The sequence below is a fragment of the Gallus gallus genome, chromosome 2 (genome assembly GCF_016699485.2).
Source record: "Gallus gallus isolate bGalGal1 chromosome 2, bGalGal1.mat.broiler.GRCg7b, whole genome shotgun sequence".
In the NCBI taxonomy this organism is placed as follows: Eukaryota; Metazoa; Chordata; class Aves; order Galliformes; family Phasianidae; genus Gallus; species Gallus gallus.
The window spans coordinates 65,822,927-65,837,791 of NC_052533.1; the positions used below are offsets into that span (position 1 = coordinate 65,822,927).

Here is a 14,865-nt window from a genome sequence, read left to right on the forward strand (position 1 = left end):
ATGATTTCAAAAAAAAAAAGAATTGGGACTCCAGATCTTTGCCTTGCAAACTGAGCTTTGCAAAGCTCAAGCTGTAGACCAGCATTCGAAGTACTACTACTGCAACACTACTCCGCTGTAAAGCAAGTCCACATGTTAAATTTACTCAGAAACTTAACCTCAGACACTGGTAGAGACATTCTTGCTTACAGCTCTTTTTCCAAATGACCCCCTCAGAAATGTCTTCTCTCAAAAATTTCTGGGGATCAGCCTCCAGATATTCTAACCTCCTCCTTCTCCCCCATACTTTACTTCCAATTCCATCTACACTGAATTTTTAAAATTCATATTAATTACTTTTTTTTTTTTTTTTTTTTTTTTGCATCAATATTAATGACTTTTTGCATCAAGAGAGGTGGCCAGCAGGGTGAGGGAGGTGATTATTCCCCTCTGCTCTGCCCTCGTGAGGCCTCAGCCGCAGTACTGTGCCCAGGCCTGGGACCCCCAGCACATGAAAGATGAGGAGCTGTTAGAGCAGGTCCAGAGGAGAGTCAAGACAATCAGAGGGCTGGAGCACCTATCCTATGAAGACAGGCTGAAGGAGCTGGACTTATTCAGTCTGTAGAAGAGAAAGCTCCAGAGAGACCTCATTGCAGCCTTCCATTACTTAAAGGGAGCTTATTAATAGGAGAAGGCAGACTTTTTACATATTCTGAGAATGGTAGGACAAGGGGGAAAGGTTTTAAGGGAGATTGGCTTTAAACTAGAAGAGAGGAGATTAGATGTTAACAGGAAATTCTTTACTCAGAGAATGGTGAGGCAGTGGCACAGGCTGCCCAAAGAAGTTGTGGATCTCCGGAGGTGTTCAAGGCCAGGTTGGATGGGGCCCTGGGCAGCCTGAGCTGGTGGGTGGCAGCCCTGACCCTGGAACCAGATGGCCTTTAAGATCCTTCCAATCTAAGCCATTCTATGATTCTATGACTAAATGCCTTTTTTGTTTGTTTGTTTTGTTTTAATTTCTCCTTAGGTTTGAAAGTGTGAGTGACTTTACCTCAGAGCTAGAAGACAGTGATGACCCAACAGCTTATGTCACCAATTTGACATACTACCACCTGGTCCCATTTGAGACTGATATTCTGGACTGAGACTGTTCAATGCCACAGTCAGCCAGCATCCAGCCAACCTCTTCGTCCATAAGCTCTGCTATCTCCAGCATTGCATCTCAGTGAATAAGGCTGTGCAGGCAAGACCAAAAGCTGAGAAGCTGCAGCAAGTACACCGCAAAGCTGGCTTTGTAGTCTGGCCTTCTGTTGTGTCTTGCAGAAATGTCTTGTAAGGAGGTTACTGCTTCACTGTGAACAACAAACTCATTTTCCATGAAAGCAAGGCAGCAGAGGCCTCCTGGGACTTGAGGAAATCTCTGCAATGTCTGTGGTAACTGCAGCTCTGATACAGCCACTAGAACTCGTGCTGCGGTGTGCTGTCACCCATGCTTCTTGGCTTGCAGTGCAAGTTGAGGCTTCCTCTTTTAGGATACCACCAGAAACTTCCCCATATGTCGTGCCCACACTTCTTATGCTGTGTAAGCGAGAAGGCAAGCAAAACCAGCTGAATTTTGTTGGCTCCCTCTGAAGTTGCTTAATGAATGCCTTGCAGGTCACTTTTTGCTCAGCTGCCGGATGACTGGTGCCTTACACGAGATGTCAGAAACACCACTGAGTGCCTCCAGGATACAGAACATGAGCTGACTGCTTTACTTCTTTTAATCATGGGTTTTTATATAGTCACTGAAGAGATGACTAGTCTTTCCCTCTTTCCATGAGTAGTAAAGCAGACAGCAGCTGGCATTGCAATGGACTACACACGATGTTTAGGTACCTGAATGACGTCAGAGATCTGGAAAGCTGATGGGAAAGCTGAGCTGCCCTGCTAAGGGTGGTCAAGGCTACAACAGGCACTTGGATATGAATTTTGTCACGTGGACCAGAAAATGTGAATGGTGCTTACAGTTGTTTACATCAGAGAGATAGTTCCCTATGCATGTTTCTCCCCAGACGATGGGGAGGAAGCCAATGAGATTTATTGCGTGTTTGGACTGAAAAAGAAAATAAGCTACAGTGTGCCTACAATGGTAGGAAAAACACCCGCTCCCAGGCCAGCCTGACTCCAAGAGTCTTTCTGGCCTTCTGAGATATGCCTGCAGGGCCGGGTGCAGGATTTGTTGTCACGTGAATGCATTGGTGACAGTAGGAGCATGAGCAGGATTGGAACCTGCAGCCTCTTGACTACTGAGTAGTGCAAGGTTAAAATCTCTTTGGGGTCTCTCTCTTGCGGAGCGCTACGAACTCCCAGCTCTCATGGTGAGAGCTCAGCACTCACTGTTGTGACCTGTCATTGGGCTTTTTGTGATCTAATTGCAAACATGAAATTGAAGGGATTGAAACGTGAAAGAGGACATTTTGAACGTGTTTCCTTGTAGTGGGGCTTACGTTGTCCTGAAGAAGTTGGTACAACTCCCTTCCTTTGCAGACTTCTCATTTCTACCTTTAGAATAACAGTCAAACAGCATTTGCTAATGTAAATAATAAATTATTTAGAATCCTAATTCTTTTACACAGTATGTTTTTAAAATATATTTTAAATGAAATAAAATATAACTCACCTTCAGTACACTTCCTGCAGCTTAAGATGGTGGCTTCTTTCTTCTTCTTTTTCCATCTCTGAAGGCTCTTTCACAGTCCTGCCAAATCCTCCTTCTGTTTCCAATTGTTTTGAAAAAATGCTGAGTTTACACAACTTCTCCTGTGCTGCAGGTGTTGCCTATACTGCCGATACGTTACGTACTCATGTGAAACCTCTTAGCCTCACTGTTGATCTTGTGTATAGGTGTATGTGGCTTAATATCACTAAGTTCAGCGGAGGAATTCTGCCCTTTTACAACCTTAAGTGAAAACAAGTCTGGCACGTACACTCTTTGAAGATCGTGAAGAACTTCGTGCATTAAACTTCTGAAATAGAAGGGGATATGTCCATACTTGTGCAAGGCTTTCTGAGCAGACTCTTCCGTTTCAAATGCGGTGGTGTTTTTTTGTTTGTTTGTTTCTTTGTCTTTAATTTTGTTAGTTATAATTCTTCTCCAATTCTTTAGTGATTTAAGTTAGCCGTGGTGGGGTAGTATCTAGTAAATAAATGTGTTGGATTGAGAGTTCAAATATTTGACTTCAGTCCCTGGTCCTACTGTCAGCATACCACGTTGCTTTTGGTCAGTCTACTTTGTCTCCTCGTGTCTTTCCTAGAATTACGTTTTCTAGAGCACCAAAGTGTCACTGTTTTTTGTCGTGCTATTGTCCCCTGCTTCATTTGAATGTTCTTAAGAATTTTTAACCCCATTGTAACTACTTACCTTTTTCAAAGCACTTTAAGATCTATTGTTTAAAAATGAAAGAGAAACACTGCTAACCTCATTAAAAACAGTTGTGTGCATATTGAAATCTTCATGGAAGGAGGAGTGTAATGTGAAGAAACTCATCTACAAACAGAAGTTGCACCATTTCACTTGGATTTTTCAAAAGCCATTTTTATCAAGTATTTTCAAATGGTGTTGCTGTGTAACTTATTTCACTTCACTAAAATCTATTTATTTGATAAATCAAAAGAATGTAAATGACTGTGTATATTGCTTTGTGCACAGAATCAATTTTAAATTACCTTTGGTTAAATCACTGCAACTTTCTCCTGTGGACCGGGTCTCTACAACTGGGAGAGGTTCAGAGTATGAATTATGCATGTGGTAGGCTCATACATTCAAAATAGATCTGTGGGGAAGCAGAATCAGTCTTGTCTTTGAGGAATAAAAAGAAGCTTGCCTTTTACAATTCAAGATGCAGATTATGTGTGCATAAGGTTTTGTTAAATGATTACTAAGACAGTACTTAGAATCGTAGAAGAGTTGATTCCACTAGAAGGGACCCATAAGGAACATTGAGTCCAGCTGCTGGCTCTGCACAGCACCACCCAACATTCAAACCCTATGAGAGCACTGTCCAAACACTCCTTGAACTCTGGCACTTGGGGCCATGCCCACTGCACTGGGCAGCCTGTTCCATGCCCACCACCCTCCGGTGAAGAACCGTTTCCTAACCCCCAGCCTGACCCAGCCCTGACGTAGCCCTCTGCCATTCCCTCAAGTCCTGTCACTGTCACGAGCGAGGAAAGATCATCACCTCTATGTGAGTGGAAGTTAGAAATTTGAATTTAAGTTTCCAGTGGAGCCTTCTTGCTTATATATGTTATGGTATAGTCTTCAGAACTGTCTGCATTTCTGCAAGATTCTATTTGGATCAGCTGTTCTCCGGCTCATGTCTTAAAGTACTCTGTATTACTCTGTCAGGCCAGACCGAGTAATGTTCCTCCACAGTGCTGGAGGGAACAACATCACCACCGAGCAGGCACACGCTTCTCCTGTGTCCTGACAGCTCTTCATACAGTGCTTGGGCCACTCCTATCAGCTTCCCAGGCAATGTCCTCAGTGTTACACAAAAGTGAGAGGAGACCTTGGCCTGTGGGAACTGTGTCAGCTGAACCATCAAGCATTCCGAAGCTAATAAAAGATGGCAAAGTGGAGTCCCAAGTGCTCACTCTGTGGATCAAACATTTTTCTTCTTTTGGAATGACTCATTTCCAGGTCACAAAACATCCTTGCAAGTGTTTGTTGGGCATCAGGGAAGAGTTTACATGCACTTTTTCCTTTTACAGAACCCTTCTGGGGAATTTTCAAGTCATGAAACAATCCCTCACAGGAAAGAATGCATCTCAAAGAAGTGAATACCTTAAAACAAGCCCCCAAAACATTTCTTGGCTTCTTCCTCTTCTTTCACCATTGTGGGTGCAAGAAACATTCTTGTCTTGCAGTTGCTTCTCTGCTGGGAGACTAAAAACAAATGTCTTGAGAAACAGGAAATCATCCAGACTTGTCTACTTAGAGGATTTGCCCTAATTTTTTTTCCAGGGGTGTCACTGCAATGCTGTCACTCCTTCGTGGTTCCCATCAGTCAGAAGGAGCTCATTGCCACCTGACATCCACATGGGCTCTGTCTGCAGAGCTCAAGGCTGGGTGGTCATACCAGAGCTCCTGGCTTACTCTTTGGCTAGGGGTGCTGGGAATACAAGCTGCTCCCCAGGCAAGGGCAGGGAGGACCTGGAGCACAGGCAGGTGTTCTCCATTCTTGATTCACAGTAGTCATATGGGAAATGGTAATTTCCATGGTCTAGTCCTCCTGAGAAGGAGTAAAATGATAGGGTTTGCATGGCTTGTGGTCATGGTGGCAGACAGCTAATGTATATTTGTTTGCCAGTTCATATGAGTATATGTAAACAAGCCTCTGGAGGTACTGAGAGTGCAAAAAGGCAACAGCTATTGGTGAAGTACAACTCTAGTGTTGTAGTGCTTAGTAAGTGGAAAGAAACTTATCACCAAATTGGTTGCCTATCATAGAATTATAGAATAGCTTGGGTTGGAAGGGACCTTAAAGATCATCTGGTTCCAACCCCCAGCTGTGGTCATGGTTGCCACCCACCAGCTCAGGCTGCCCAGGGCCCCATCCAACCTGGCCTTGAGCACCTCCAGGGATGGGGCACCCACAGCTTCTCTGGGCAGCTGTGCCACTGCCTCACCACTCTCTGAGTAAAGAATTTCTTACTAACTTCTCACCTAGATCTCCCCTCTTTTAGTTTAAAGCCATTTCCCCTGACCTATCACTATCAGAATGTGTAAAAGTTGGTCTCCCTCCTGGTCATAAGCTCCTTTTAAGTACTAGAAAGCTTCAATGAGGTCTCCTTGGAGCCTTCTCCAGGCTGAACAAACCGAGCTCCCTTAGCCTTTCTTCATAGGAGAGGTGCTCCAGCCTTGTGTTTACCTTTGTGGCCTCCTCTGGACCTGCTTCAACAGCTCCTTCTTGTGTTGGGGGCACCAGATTTGGATGCAATACTCCAGCTGCTCCAGTTTTGTGCCCGGGGAAAGACCTCATAGCTAAAGTGTAAGGAGTTGTTTGCTGCCGGGGCCTGGATAACAGTGTATAAATCAGCCTGCAGAAACATTCCTTGCGGTCCTTTGCTTAAGTGCTTAATGTCTGCTATGTGTAACTGTTTAACCTTTTCATTACTTGGACGTGTTGGGTATTCTTCCCTTTCTTTCTTGCATTTCCAGTTTCTCAAGCTGAAGGTAAGAGCACTGGGGACAGCAGGGCAGGCCCAGCACCTCCTGGGTACAGGGACAGACCGAAGCTGGGCCAGGCCATGGGCCTGTGAGTGGGCCTGGCTGGGCAGGGATGGTGGCTGGGCTGTGGGGAGCCCGGCCCTGCCCCTGCAGCATCCATGGGGCAGAGGTTGAGGGCCCCAGGGCTGATGTGAGGGTCTGGGCCATAGGGGTGAGCGAGGCCTGTAGGTGTCCTTGGGGCCTGGATGCTGGATGTTAGGATTTTTGCAGGAAGCATCTTCAGGGATGCAAAGCACTACCATTCATCTCAGTGCGTGTTGCTTCAGAAACTTGATGATATCACTCTGTGCGACATCTTGTCCATCACTCTTTTTGTTATTATTTGTTATAGCTAATATCTTTAAAAAGCTCAACCTCGATTCCAAAGCCACCCTTTATAGCAGGAATAGTCTACAAGTCAGCACCAAACTCTCTGGAAAAAATAGATGACTATTTTCTCTTTGCTTCCAATAATAATGCTCATTCCTGTCCCAGTCAGCTACTTCTGAATTCCCTTCCCCACACACACACAAATTATTCAAACTATTTACCAGTCAGCTTTCATCAATGTAATTGCTTTCTTATGGAAATATTCACACCCTGAAGTGCTGTTCCCAAGTTTTATAGCATACAGAACATTCTCATTTTCCCTGTTGTCAGGTAATTTCTTCTTGCTCTAAACCCATTCTCATTACAGTTAATACCGTTAGCAATACATACATCGGGGGATTTAGACAAGGGAAATGCACCAAGGTAATATTGCATATATAGATAGATTTAATACTGGGAATTTGCACTCACTTAAAAGATCAGAACAACAGTGAAGATGTGGAGGTCGTTCAGATGCATTTTTTATTGAATTGTACTAATTCAGAATTCCTCAAGGTCTCCCAGGCACTGCTAACATAACATCTGTCCTTACAGTTACAGCATATAACCCCGCATGCACTGGTGAGAGAGAGAGCAACTCAAACTTCCACATCACACAGGGGGGGCATCAAGAGGTGACGAGGACAGGATTTTGCAGTGCTCAATTTTGGCCTAGTGTTAGCAGGCAGATGCCTTGTATCATAGGTCAGGTGTTGCTACAAAGGTTTCCTTGTCATTCTTTGCTTGAAGGCTGCTGTTACAGGAACTTGCGCAGGTTGGGAGGTAGAGAAAAGCTTCACATCTAAAGATGCTCTATATAGTAGTAAAATTCACTTTTTGCTGCTTGGCGAGATTACCTACATCTCTGAACTGAGGATCTGACCCGTTCCAGCTGTATGAGGGCCCACAGCTGCCAGCAGGGCATGGATGAGACCCCAGCCCATACTGCAGGAGTGCCCTCAGCACCACCTTCTGGTATTCAGATTCTCTTCTAACCTTAAAATACACACAGCACTGTGGGGGCCTGCAGGCAGCTTTGTAATTTCCATAGGGAGGTTAGCTTCCTTTAGCATTGTAGTTTAATTCGGAAACCATCTACAAGCAATCATGACCTCTTGCTTGGCTGTATCACCTTGGAACAAGGTGAAACTGGAGATATAAATAGTTACACACAGCAGAAGGCAACTTGGTTATGTAAAATGAAGAGACCGCAACGCATCACCACTACTGCTCCCAGAAAAACAACTGTAGCAGAAATGCTAAGTCAAGGCCTGAACCAGTGATTGAGCACCTGGTGGGAAGGCAGGGCCAACCCAGGGGAGCTCAGGTGCAAGCAGTGAACTTGAGTGACTGGAAGGGGTGGAGCCAGGATCCACCCTTTCCCATGCCTCATTTAAGGGTTGGCAGTAGACATGAGGGTATTTTGCTGAAGATTTCTGCCTACCTGAGGACCTTCTGGGCTATCTGAAGGTAAGCAGGGTTGTTGTTATTATATGTTTCTGTGCCCACTGCTATCACATCTAAGTAGATTCAAAGACCTTGCTGTTCTGCCGTCTTGTTATACTTTCTATTGTGTTGTGACAACTGTTGTCTATTATTATCCCTTGTAACTATTATGATGAGCAGAATCTATGACTTCTGAATTAATGTATGGTCTTCCCACAATAGAAGTTTCCAGAAACATGTCAAGATCCTCTTTGCCTCGTAGGAGCTGGATTCAGAGGTCCTGAAATGACCTTTGGTTATATACTTATGAGTGTATGGAGAGGGGATGCAAGGGGGCATGTGGACAGCTTAGAAGGAGCGGGATAGAGAAATAAGGGAAGGACTGTAGTACCAAGGGAGGAGATATCTAGGGGTTTTAGTCTTAAAGCTGCAAGAAGTAATCTCTGGAGTATGAGTGGATGGTGTTCCCCTGTAGTGATGTTATTTGGGTGTGGAATCATGCTTGCCAGTTATGCTGCAAGGAGTGGTGCTGGTCCTGGTTGACCTTGGAAGGAGATCTATTGTGTGTGATCAGGAGTTCCTTGTACAAAGTGAATGTGTGGTACTTTGCAAGAATAGACATCTTGCAGCAACGAAACTGTATTTATCCCTTAAAAATGCTTGGCACAACTCATGTAAAGGATTTATTTATTTCAGCTTCTATTTCATGTAGTGCCTAGGTATCTTTTACTGCATGCTTCACTTCTCTGTAGGATTAGGAATGCATGTGGGTGCAGGTGCCAAGGCCTTGAGGGTACTAATGGCTCTGGTTGACCTGATAGCCCTATCTGGATTCCATCCCCACCCCCCTCACTAGGCTCTGCTTCAGTGCAGCTCAGCTGAAAGAGCCTCTGCTCCTTGCTGGTGCATTGCCTGGTGCTCACAGGATGGCTGGTGAAGACCCATTGCTGTCACCACCTTGTTCTGCTCATAGTGAGTTCGTCTGTTCCATTTGTGATAAACCTCATCTTCACAGGCATTTGCTAACACTGTGTACCTTTCTGTTATAGAGGAGTACTTCACAGTGTTATCTAAAAATGCTGTGCTTGGGAGTTGTTTCATCTAGAGAACGCAGATGCTTTATTAACACTTAGGTGACACTGATATCTATGAAGATTTAATAAATTACTAGGCTTTACAGTAAAATGGTGAAGTATGTTCATGTGTAGCTTCTAGGAATAATCATTCTATCAAGGGAATAGAATATATATAGAATAATTATTCTATCAAGGGGTTGTTCAAGGGGTTTTAAATGCTTAAATGGAAAAACAAGCATTATTTTCTGTAGACCCACAGTGTTAGGGTTTCTGTGAGGCAAATAATAGGGCTGAGAAATATACTGCTTGATGAGGCAAGGGAGTGTTGCAGAGTAGTTATGTGGCTGTGATAAATAGAGAAGATGGCATTATTACTTTAGACAGCTTTGAGATTGCAGCTCCAGATCCAGGGTTTTAGACTGGTCAGAGGCTGTCAGGCACTGTGGTACCTCCTGGAAGAGCAGGATTTTCACCGGTAGAGTGCTTCAGGTTAATGAAGGAAGCAGGAAGCAATTAGATCTTAATGTGCAAGCTTACTAGGCATATCAATGGTAATTCACTAATAGCTGCGAAGGGAGATATTTATCTTCTGTGCTTTGTATGCAGTTAGATATGTTCACTCAGGAACCTCCTTTAATCAGCCTGAATAGGGGAAATATCCCATCTATGGTGCGGTTATCATTCTGGCCCATGGAGCAGACTGATGTAATGCTCATCAATGGGACTCCGGGCTGTGGGGCTAGAAATAGCTGAGTGCTGTTGTGGCTGCAGCAGGGGTTGTGGTTACAGATCAGGAACTGAGACACTGATAGTGCTTATGAATGTGGAATTTGGGGGTAAAAGGAAGTGCGTGGAGCATGTATGAGAAAGAAGGGTTATCCTGAATAAATAAAACGTGCATTAGGCTATTTTCACCAAAGAAGCTATTTCTATCTTGTCAGCTTTCCACCTCGCTGCTACTGCACTTTAACAAGTGCTGAAATCTAATTGCTGAAATCTAATTGCTGCTTTGATTGGGATTCGAGATGCCTCTGCTCTGTGCACAGCTGATGGCTTTCAGGCAGCCAAGCTGTTCCCAAATGAGCCACCTGGAAATCAGTATCAGGATAGGGCTGAGCAGGGTCTGCTGCTGTGCCAGCTGGTGTGATGCTGTGTTTCCCTCACCATCATGTAGATCTAGGGGAAGGCCTGGCTTCCTCTCCAGGCCTGCTGCAGCCTTACTCCTTTTGAGTAGGAAAGGCCTGGGAGAAAAGATGCACTGTGTGATGTGCAGTTCTGACTTCTTTTTAGGGCTTGGGAGAACAGAGCACCTGTGTGTGTAGCAGCTTGAGGCAATTACCAAATTGCTGGGTTGGGAGGTGAAGATGTCTTTCCTTTGGGAAATAGATGGTAGTCAACTTCAGTAGGTACTGAGCGTTTCCTGGGAGCCTTCTGGACCAAAACTCAAAGCCCTCATTCCATTCCAACTGTAGGTCTGAGCAGTCTCCCGTGATCTACTGCGATTATTACCAATAACAGACTGTCCATGCTCTGTGGAACAATCTGCTCAGAATGTGGAGAGCTACTTTAATTTTAAGGGTGAATCTGATGCTGAGAAAGCCTGGTGTTACAACTTCTGCCCTCCAAGGTTCTCTCGGTACCCCACTGAAGTTTAGATTTGCAGCATGCTGAAACATGACTGTAGACCTTACATTGAATTCTATTTCAAAAATATTTGTGTGTACCTCAACATGCAGTTACCAAAACTTGTGTTAGCACTGTTTTTTTTGAAGGTAATATTGCAGCAGTAGTTTTCTAAAGCCTAGTGAGAGGTAAAGTACAGGTCTTTATAGCTTAGCATAGTAATGTTGCTAGAGCATGCATTTAAGAAGGTAAGCCTGAAAGCTAAGTCTCAAACCAATGATGCTAATGTAAGAAATTTAATACAGTATACTCACTAGTAAAGATTTTTCTTGCTGCTTTTATGTGGAGAGCTTCTTTCTGCAAGTGTAAGTATATTGGTACAAAGCTCAGGAATAATACCTGATGCCCTATTTATATTCTAGTACCGGTGTGATATCTCTATTACGCACAGGGGAGAACCAAGCTCTTCTCTGTAGCTTATCTTGTCCCTGCTCTGTAAATGAAGCCTTTGAACTTGCTCAGGCTCACAGCCAGCTTCCAGAGCTCCCAGCCCTGGTCAGGGCTGCTGCTGTTGGCACTGGTTACAGGGAAGGAGGAAGCAGTGTGCCTTTGCTCTCAGGAGGATACTTTCATCCCTTCCTAGAATGAGAGAGACCAATGGGGAGCATTTAAGCAAGTAGATGAAGGTCATGCACAGGAAATGTGGAGTACACAGCTGCCCTGCCTCCTTGTCTAACAGCAGAGCAAGGAGGAGACCCTGTTACTCCTCTCTGTCTCTCTATCTAAAAACACACCTCATGTTTATCTTCATGAGTCTGGAGTTTCATTACTGTAGCATATTATGATCCCAGTTTGAGGACTGGTGAGGTGAATGAAGCAGTCTCCTCCTCCCAGCCTGTCCCCAGGAGTAGGGGAAGGGAGGCTGGGAGTAAGGAGGGCTGATGGGTCATGGCTGGGCCCAGTCCTTCAGGTGAGCAGAGCAGGATGGGTGATGGTGACTGGGGTACATCCAGGAGTCCAGATAGTCAGATGAGTCCATAGGGGATGAAAAGGACCAAGGTTGGGAAGTTTACTTGTTGGATCTGGGTTGGTGAAGAACAAGTGTGGGCTCAGGGTCACCTACATAGCTTGGGCAGGGACCAAGGGAAGGGTTTAATGCCTCTCCCAGGGGAGTGAGGAGCAGAGGCCCCCAGTGAGGCTTCTCCCAGCTCTGTTTCCAGCAGGCAGATCCAAGGTCACACAGCTGCACACTGTCAGTGCTGCCTTGAGCAACAGCTGTGAAATCCCAGGGAGGGGAAGAGGCTGCATGAGCAAACACAGATCAAAGTCCACTAGAAATTGCTGGGGTCATCTAATAGCCATATGGACAAGACTACTGTAAAGAAGCTAATTAGTTTTCTGCTCACTGCAGAGGAGGAAGCTGGGGAAATTTCTAATGTTCTTTTCATTAAAAGCTCAGCAAATAATCAGCATGAATTTTGAAGTAATAGTGGAATGGGCAGAGCTACAAATGAACAAAATGAAAACTAATGGATATCCAGGCTTGGTATTCACCCAGATGTTCTGAAAGAGCTGAGGGATGGGGAAGGACTTGCTGAGTTTGAGACGTGATAATAGATGACATTTAATGCTGGAAATCTAAGTTCTGGTGAAGGCCTCACATAAAAATTGAGCTCTGATTTAATTACTGTCATTTAAGTGTGACACTGGGTTTATAATAACTGACCATTTATTGCTCAGTGGTAATGAAAAACATAGTGGCTAAAATAAAAGTCAGTACATAGCTTGGAGATTCATCCTCATCCCCCCAGCTCTATTTCTTCCATGTTAGGATGTGTTGCAGCAGCAGGAGGAGAAAGATACTGTCTCGTACCATTGTTTGTGCACAAATCTGTTCAAGGGAGAGTTTAGTAGACGGAGTTTTCCATCCTTGGAGAAGGGCTGTGCATGGATGATATGACAGAGATGTACAAAATAATGAGTGATGTGGAAGGGGTGAATAGAGAGAATATTTCTTCTAGCATGAGTACAGGGGGCCATGAAGTGGCACCAGCAGATTGGTTCAATGTGAGCAGGAGGTGGTTGTTCATGTGGAGTGGGTGATGCCTGTTGTGCTGCCTGCAGAAGGATGGTGCTGGTGCAAGAAGCTGATATGGTTTGGAAAGAACCCTGGAAAAGTGCTTGGGGAAGATTTGCATTGAGTTTTACTATCTAGACAAACTTCAGCAGGCTCAAGTTGTCCCTTGAGGTTGGGGAGTTACTGGTGGGGGCCATTAGGGTGGAAGGGTCTCCCAAGTGGTATTTACTCTTACCATTTACAGGCCCTGCAAGTCTTCTGAGCAGTCTGAGCCTAAGTCCTCTGTTTTGGGTGCAGTTAGGAAGGTGAGCAGTCTGGCAGCCAGCCCTCTAGCATCAGGAACCTGTGACTTTATCCACTTCTGCATAATCCTCAAGTCATTTGGAATGCTTCTGTGGAGATGCTGTCTTACTCTTTGTGTAAAACCTTCTTTAAATGTTTGTTCCTTTGCATCCTTCTGCTTCTGTATTTTGAGGGAATTTGCTGAAAGTGGTTTCCATGGTTACGAGGACACATTTGCTCTTGGAATGAGAAATCTGCAGAGAGCAAATGCACAAACCAGCACATCTGGAGCAGGGAAAATGTGCTTTGTATCCATAATGGCCATTCCATGCTAGGTAAAAGCCAGTGTGAAATGAGGAGAAGTTGACATTATTCTCACACCCCCTCCCCCCCCCCCCCCCCCCCCCCCCCGCCCCCGCCTTGTCTTGCTGTGATATGTGGTGCTCTCTTTTACTGCTATGTCTTTTCAGATTGCTGGAAGCACTGTTATTTCTGTAGTGCCTTGAGTGTTAAAGGGTAGGAAACAGCCTACGTTGCAAAATACACTATTAAACCAAGTTGTGTGGTTTCCTTGTGTAAGGAAGAAAAGTGCTTTCTTTCACCCAGGATTATGCTTCCACTTTATCTGAAGGAAAGAACCAAACTGCAGTGCAAAATCCAAAGTTTTGGGAGGGATGCAATGGTATCTTCTATGCCATTACAGTCCTTGGTAGCGCTGGCAGGTAGTTGGGGCTCTCTGGCCAGCTCAGCACAGTGCTTGATGTGTTGAGCCCATAAAGAGTGTTGGCCATGTTTATGGAGGCGGTACAGGGCATGCTTTAAACCTTTTTTTTTTATGGTGCATGTTACCTGGTTGCTGTAAGCCTGAAGCAAACCTCAGTCCTATGGTAGTAACTAAAGAACTCATTACCTCCCCTAACAAAACTCTAGGGAGCCCCTGACTACAGAAGCAGAGGGTAAGTTAGAAGACCTTTCAGAAGAGGACACTGCAGAGCCTCTGCATGCATTTGTAGCCTGGACAGAATAACTATGTTAACCAGGTCATCTTTACAAAAAAAAAATGTGCTGCTCATTGTCAATCAGGCAACTTTGATTAATGTTCTGCAAGTCCTGATGTAGTGAAGAGAAAAGAGCAGATTACAGGTGAGCTTAGTAGTTACTACTCTTCTCCTCCTCCACAATGTTTAATGGTAGCTCTTTGCCTCTTCAATGCAGAACTGTTTGAGCAAACACCAACATCTCCAAGGTGAGTGCAGCTGCATCTCATGGATGCTGATAAAAGCACTCAGGAGACTAACTTATATTCCAGGCAAGGCTATCAAAAGATTTATATTCATGTATTTTATTTTCATTAATTTCTTAGAATTTCCTTATCTGGCTACTGTTAAATGTGAACCTTTTGGCTAAACATACCCTAAAACTGCCTAGTTAATTCTAAGCGTAGGGTTTTTGGACTTCTTATAAAGCCAGAGTTGCAGATGTCTTTTTGTTTGCAATTTCTACAGCTCTGCAGTACTTAGAAAAAAATAAAATGAGTTTTTTGATGGAAAGAGCAGCTAGCCATTTAGGGGAGCTTACCAAGCAGTAAAACACTGCAAATGGCAATAAACATTCAGTTCCTAAAGCAGAATGCTTTGTGACTTTCATATTCTAATGAAGCGATTAAAATGAATTCCTCGCTATTTATTGCAGGTGGCAGCTTAGCACCACAGGATATCCATATTTTATAGTGTGCTCTTACGAAGCTGTCACTGCTGAGG

The 14,865-nt window shown here is 44.4% G+C and overlaps 1 protein-coding gene and 1 long non-coding RNA gene across 2 annotated transcripts in view; both read left to right on the plus strand.

Moving 5' to 3' along the window:
• The window catches only part of PXDC1 (PX domain containing 1), a 22,454-nt gene extending 19,263 nt beyond the window's left edge, over positions 1-3,191 (plus strand). Inside the window, exon 5 of the mRNA XM_418967.7 lies at positions 1,007-3,191. Within this exon, the coding sequence (XP_418967.2) occupies positions 1,007-1,124 (118 nt within the window). The 3' untranslated portion in view covers positions 1,125-3,191. The remainder of the gene's footprint in view (positions 1-1,006) is intronic.
• Positions 3,192-8,026: 4,835 nt separating this feature from the next.
• LOC124417769 overlaps positions 8,027-14,865 on the plus strand; it is a 49,527-nt gene continuing 42,688 nt past the window's right edge. The window contains exon 1 of the long non-coding RNA XR_006938630.1: positions 8,027-8,071. This is a non-coding gene — a long non-coding RNA (uncharacterized LOC124417769). The remainder of the gene's footprint in view (positions 8,072-14,865) is intronic.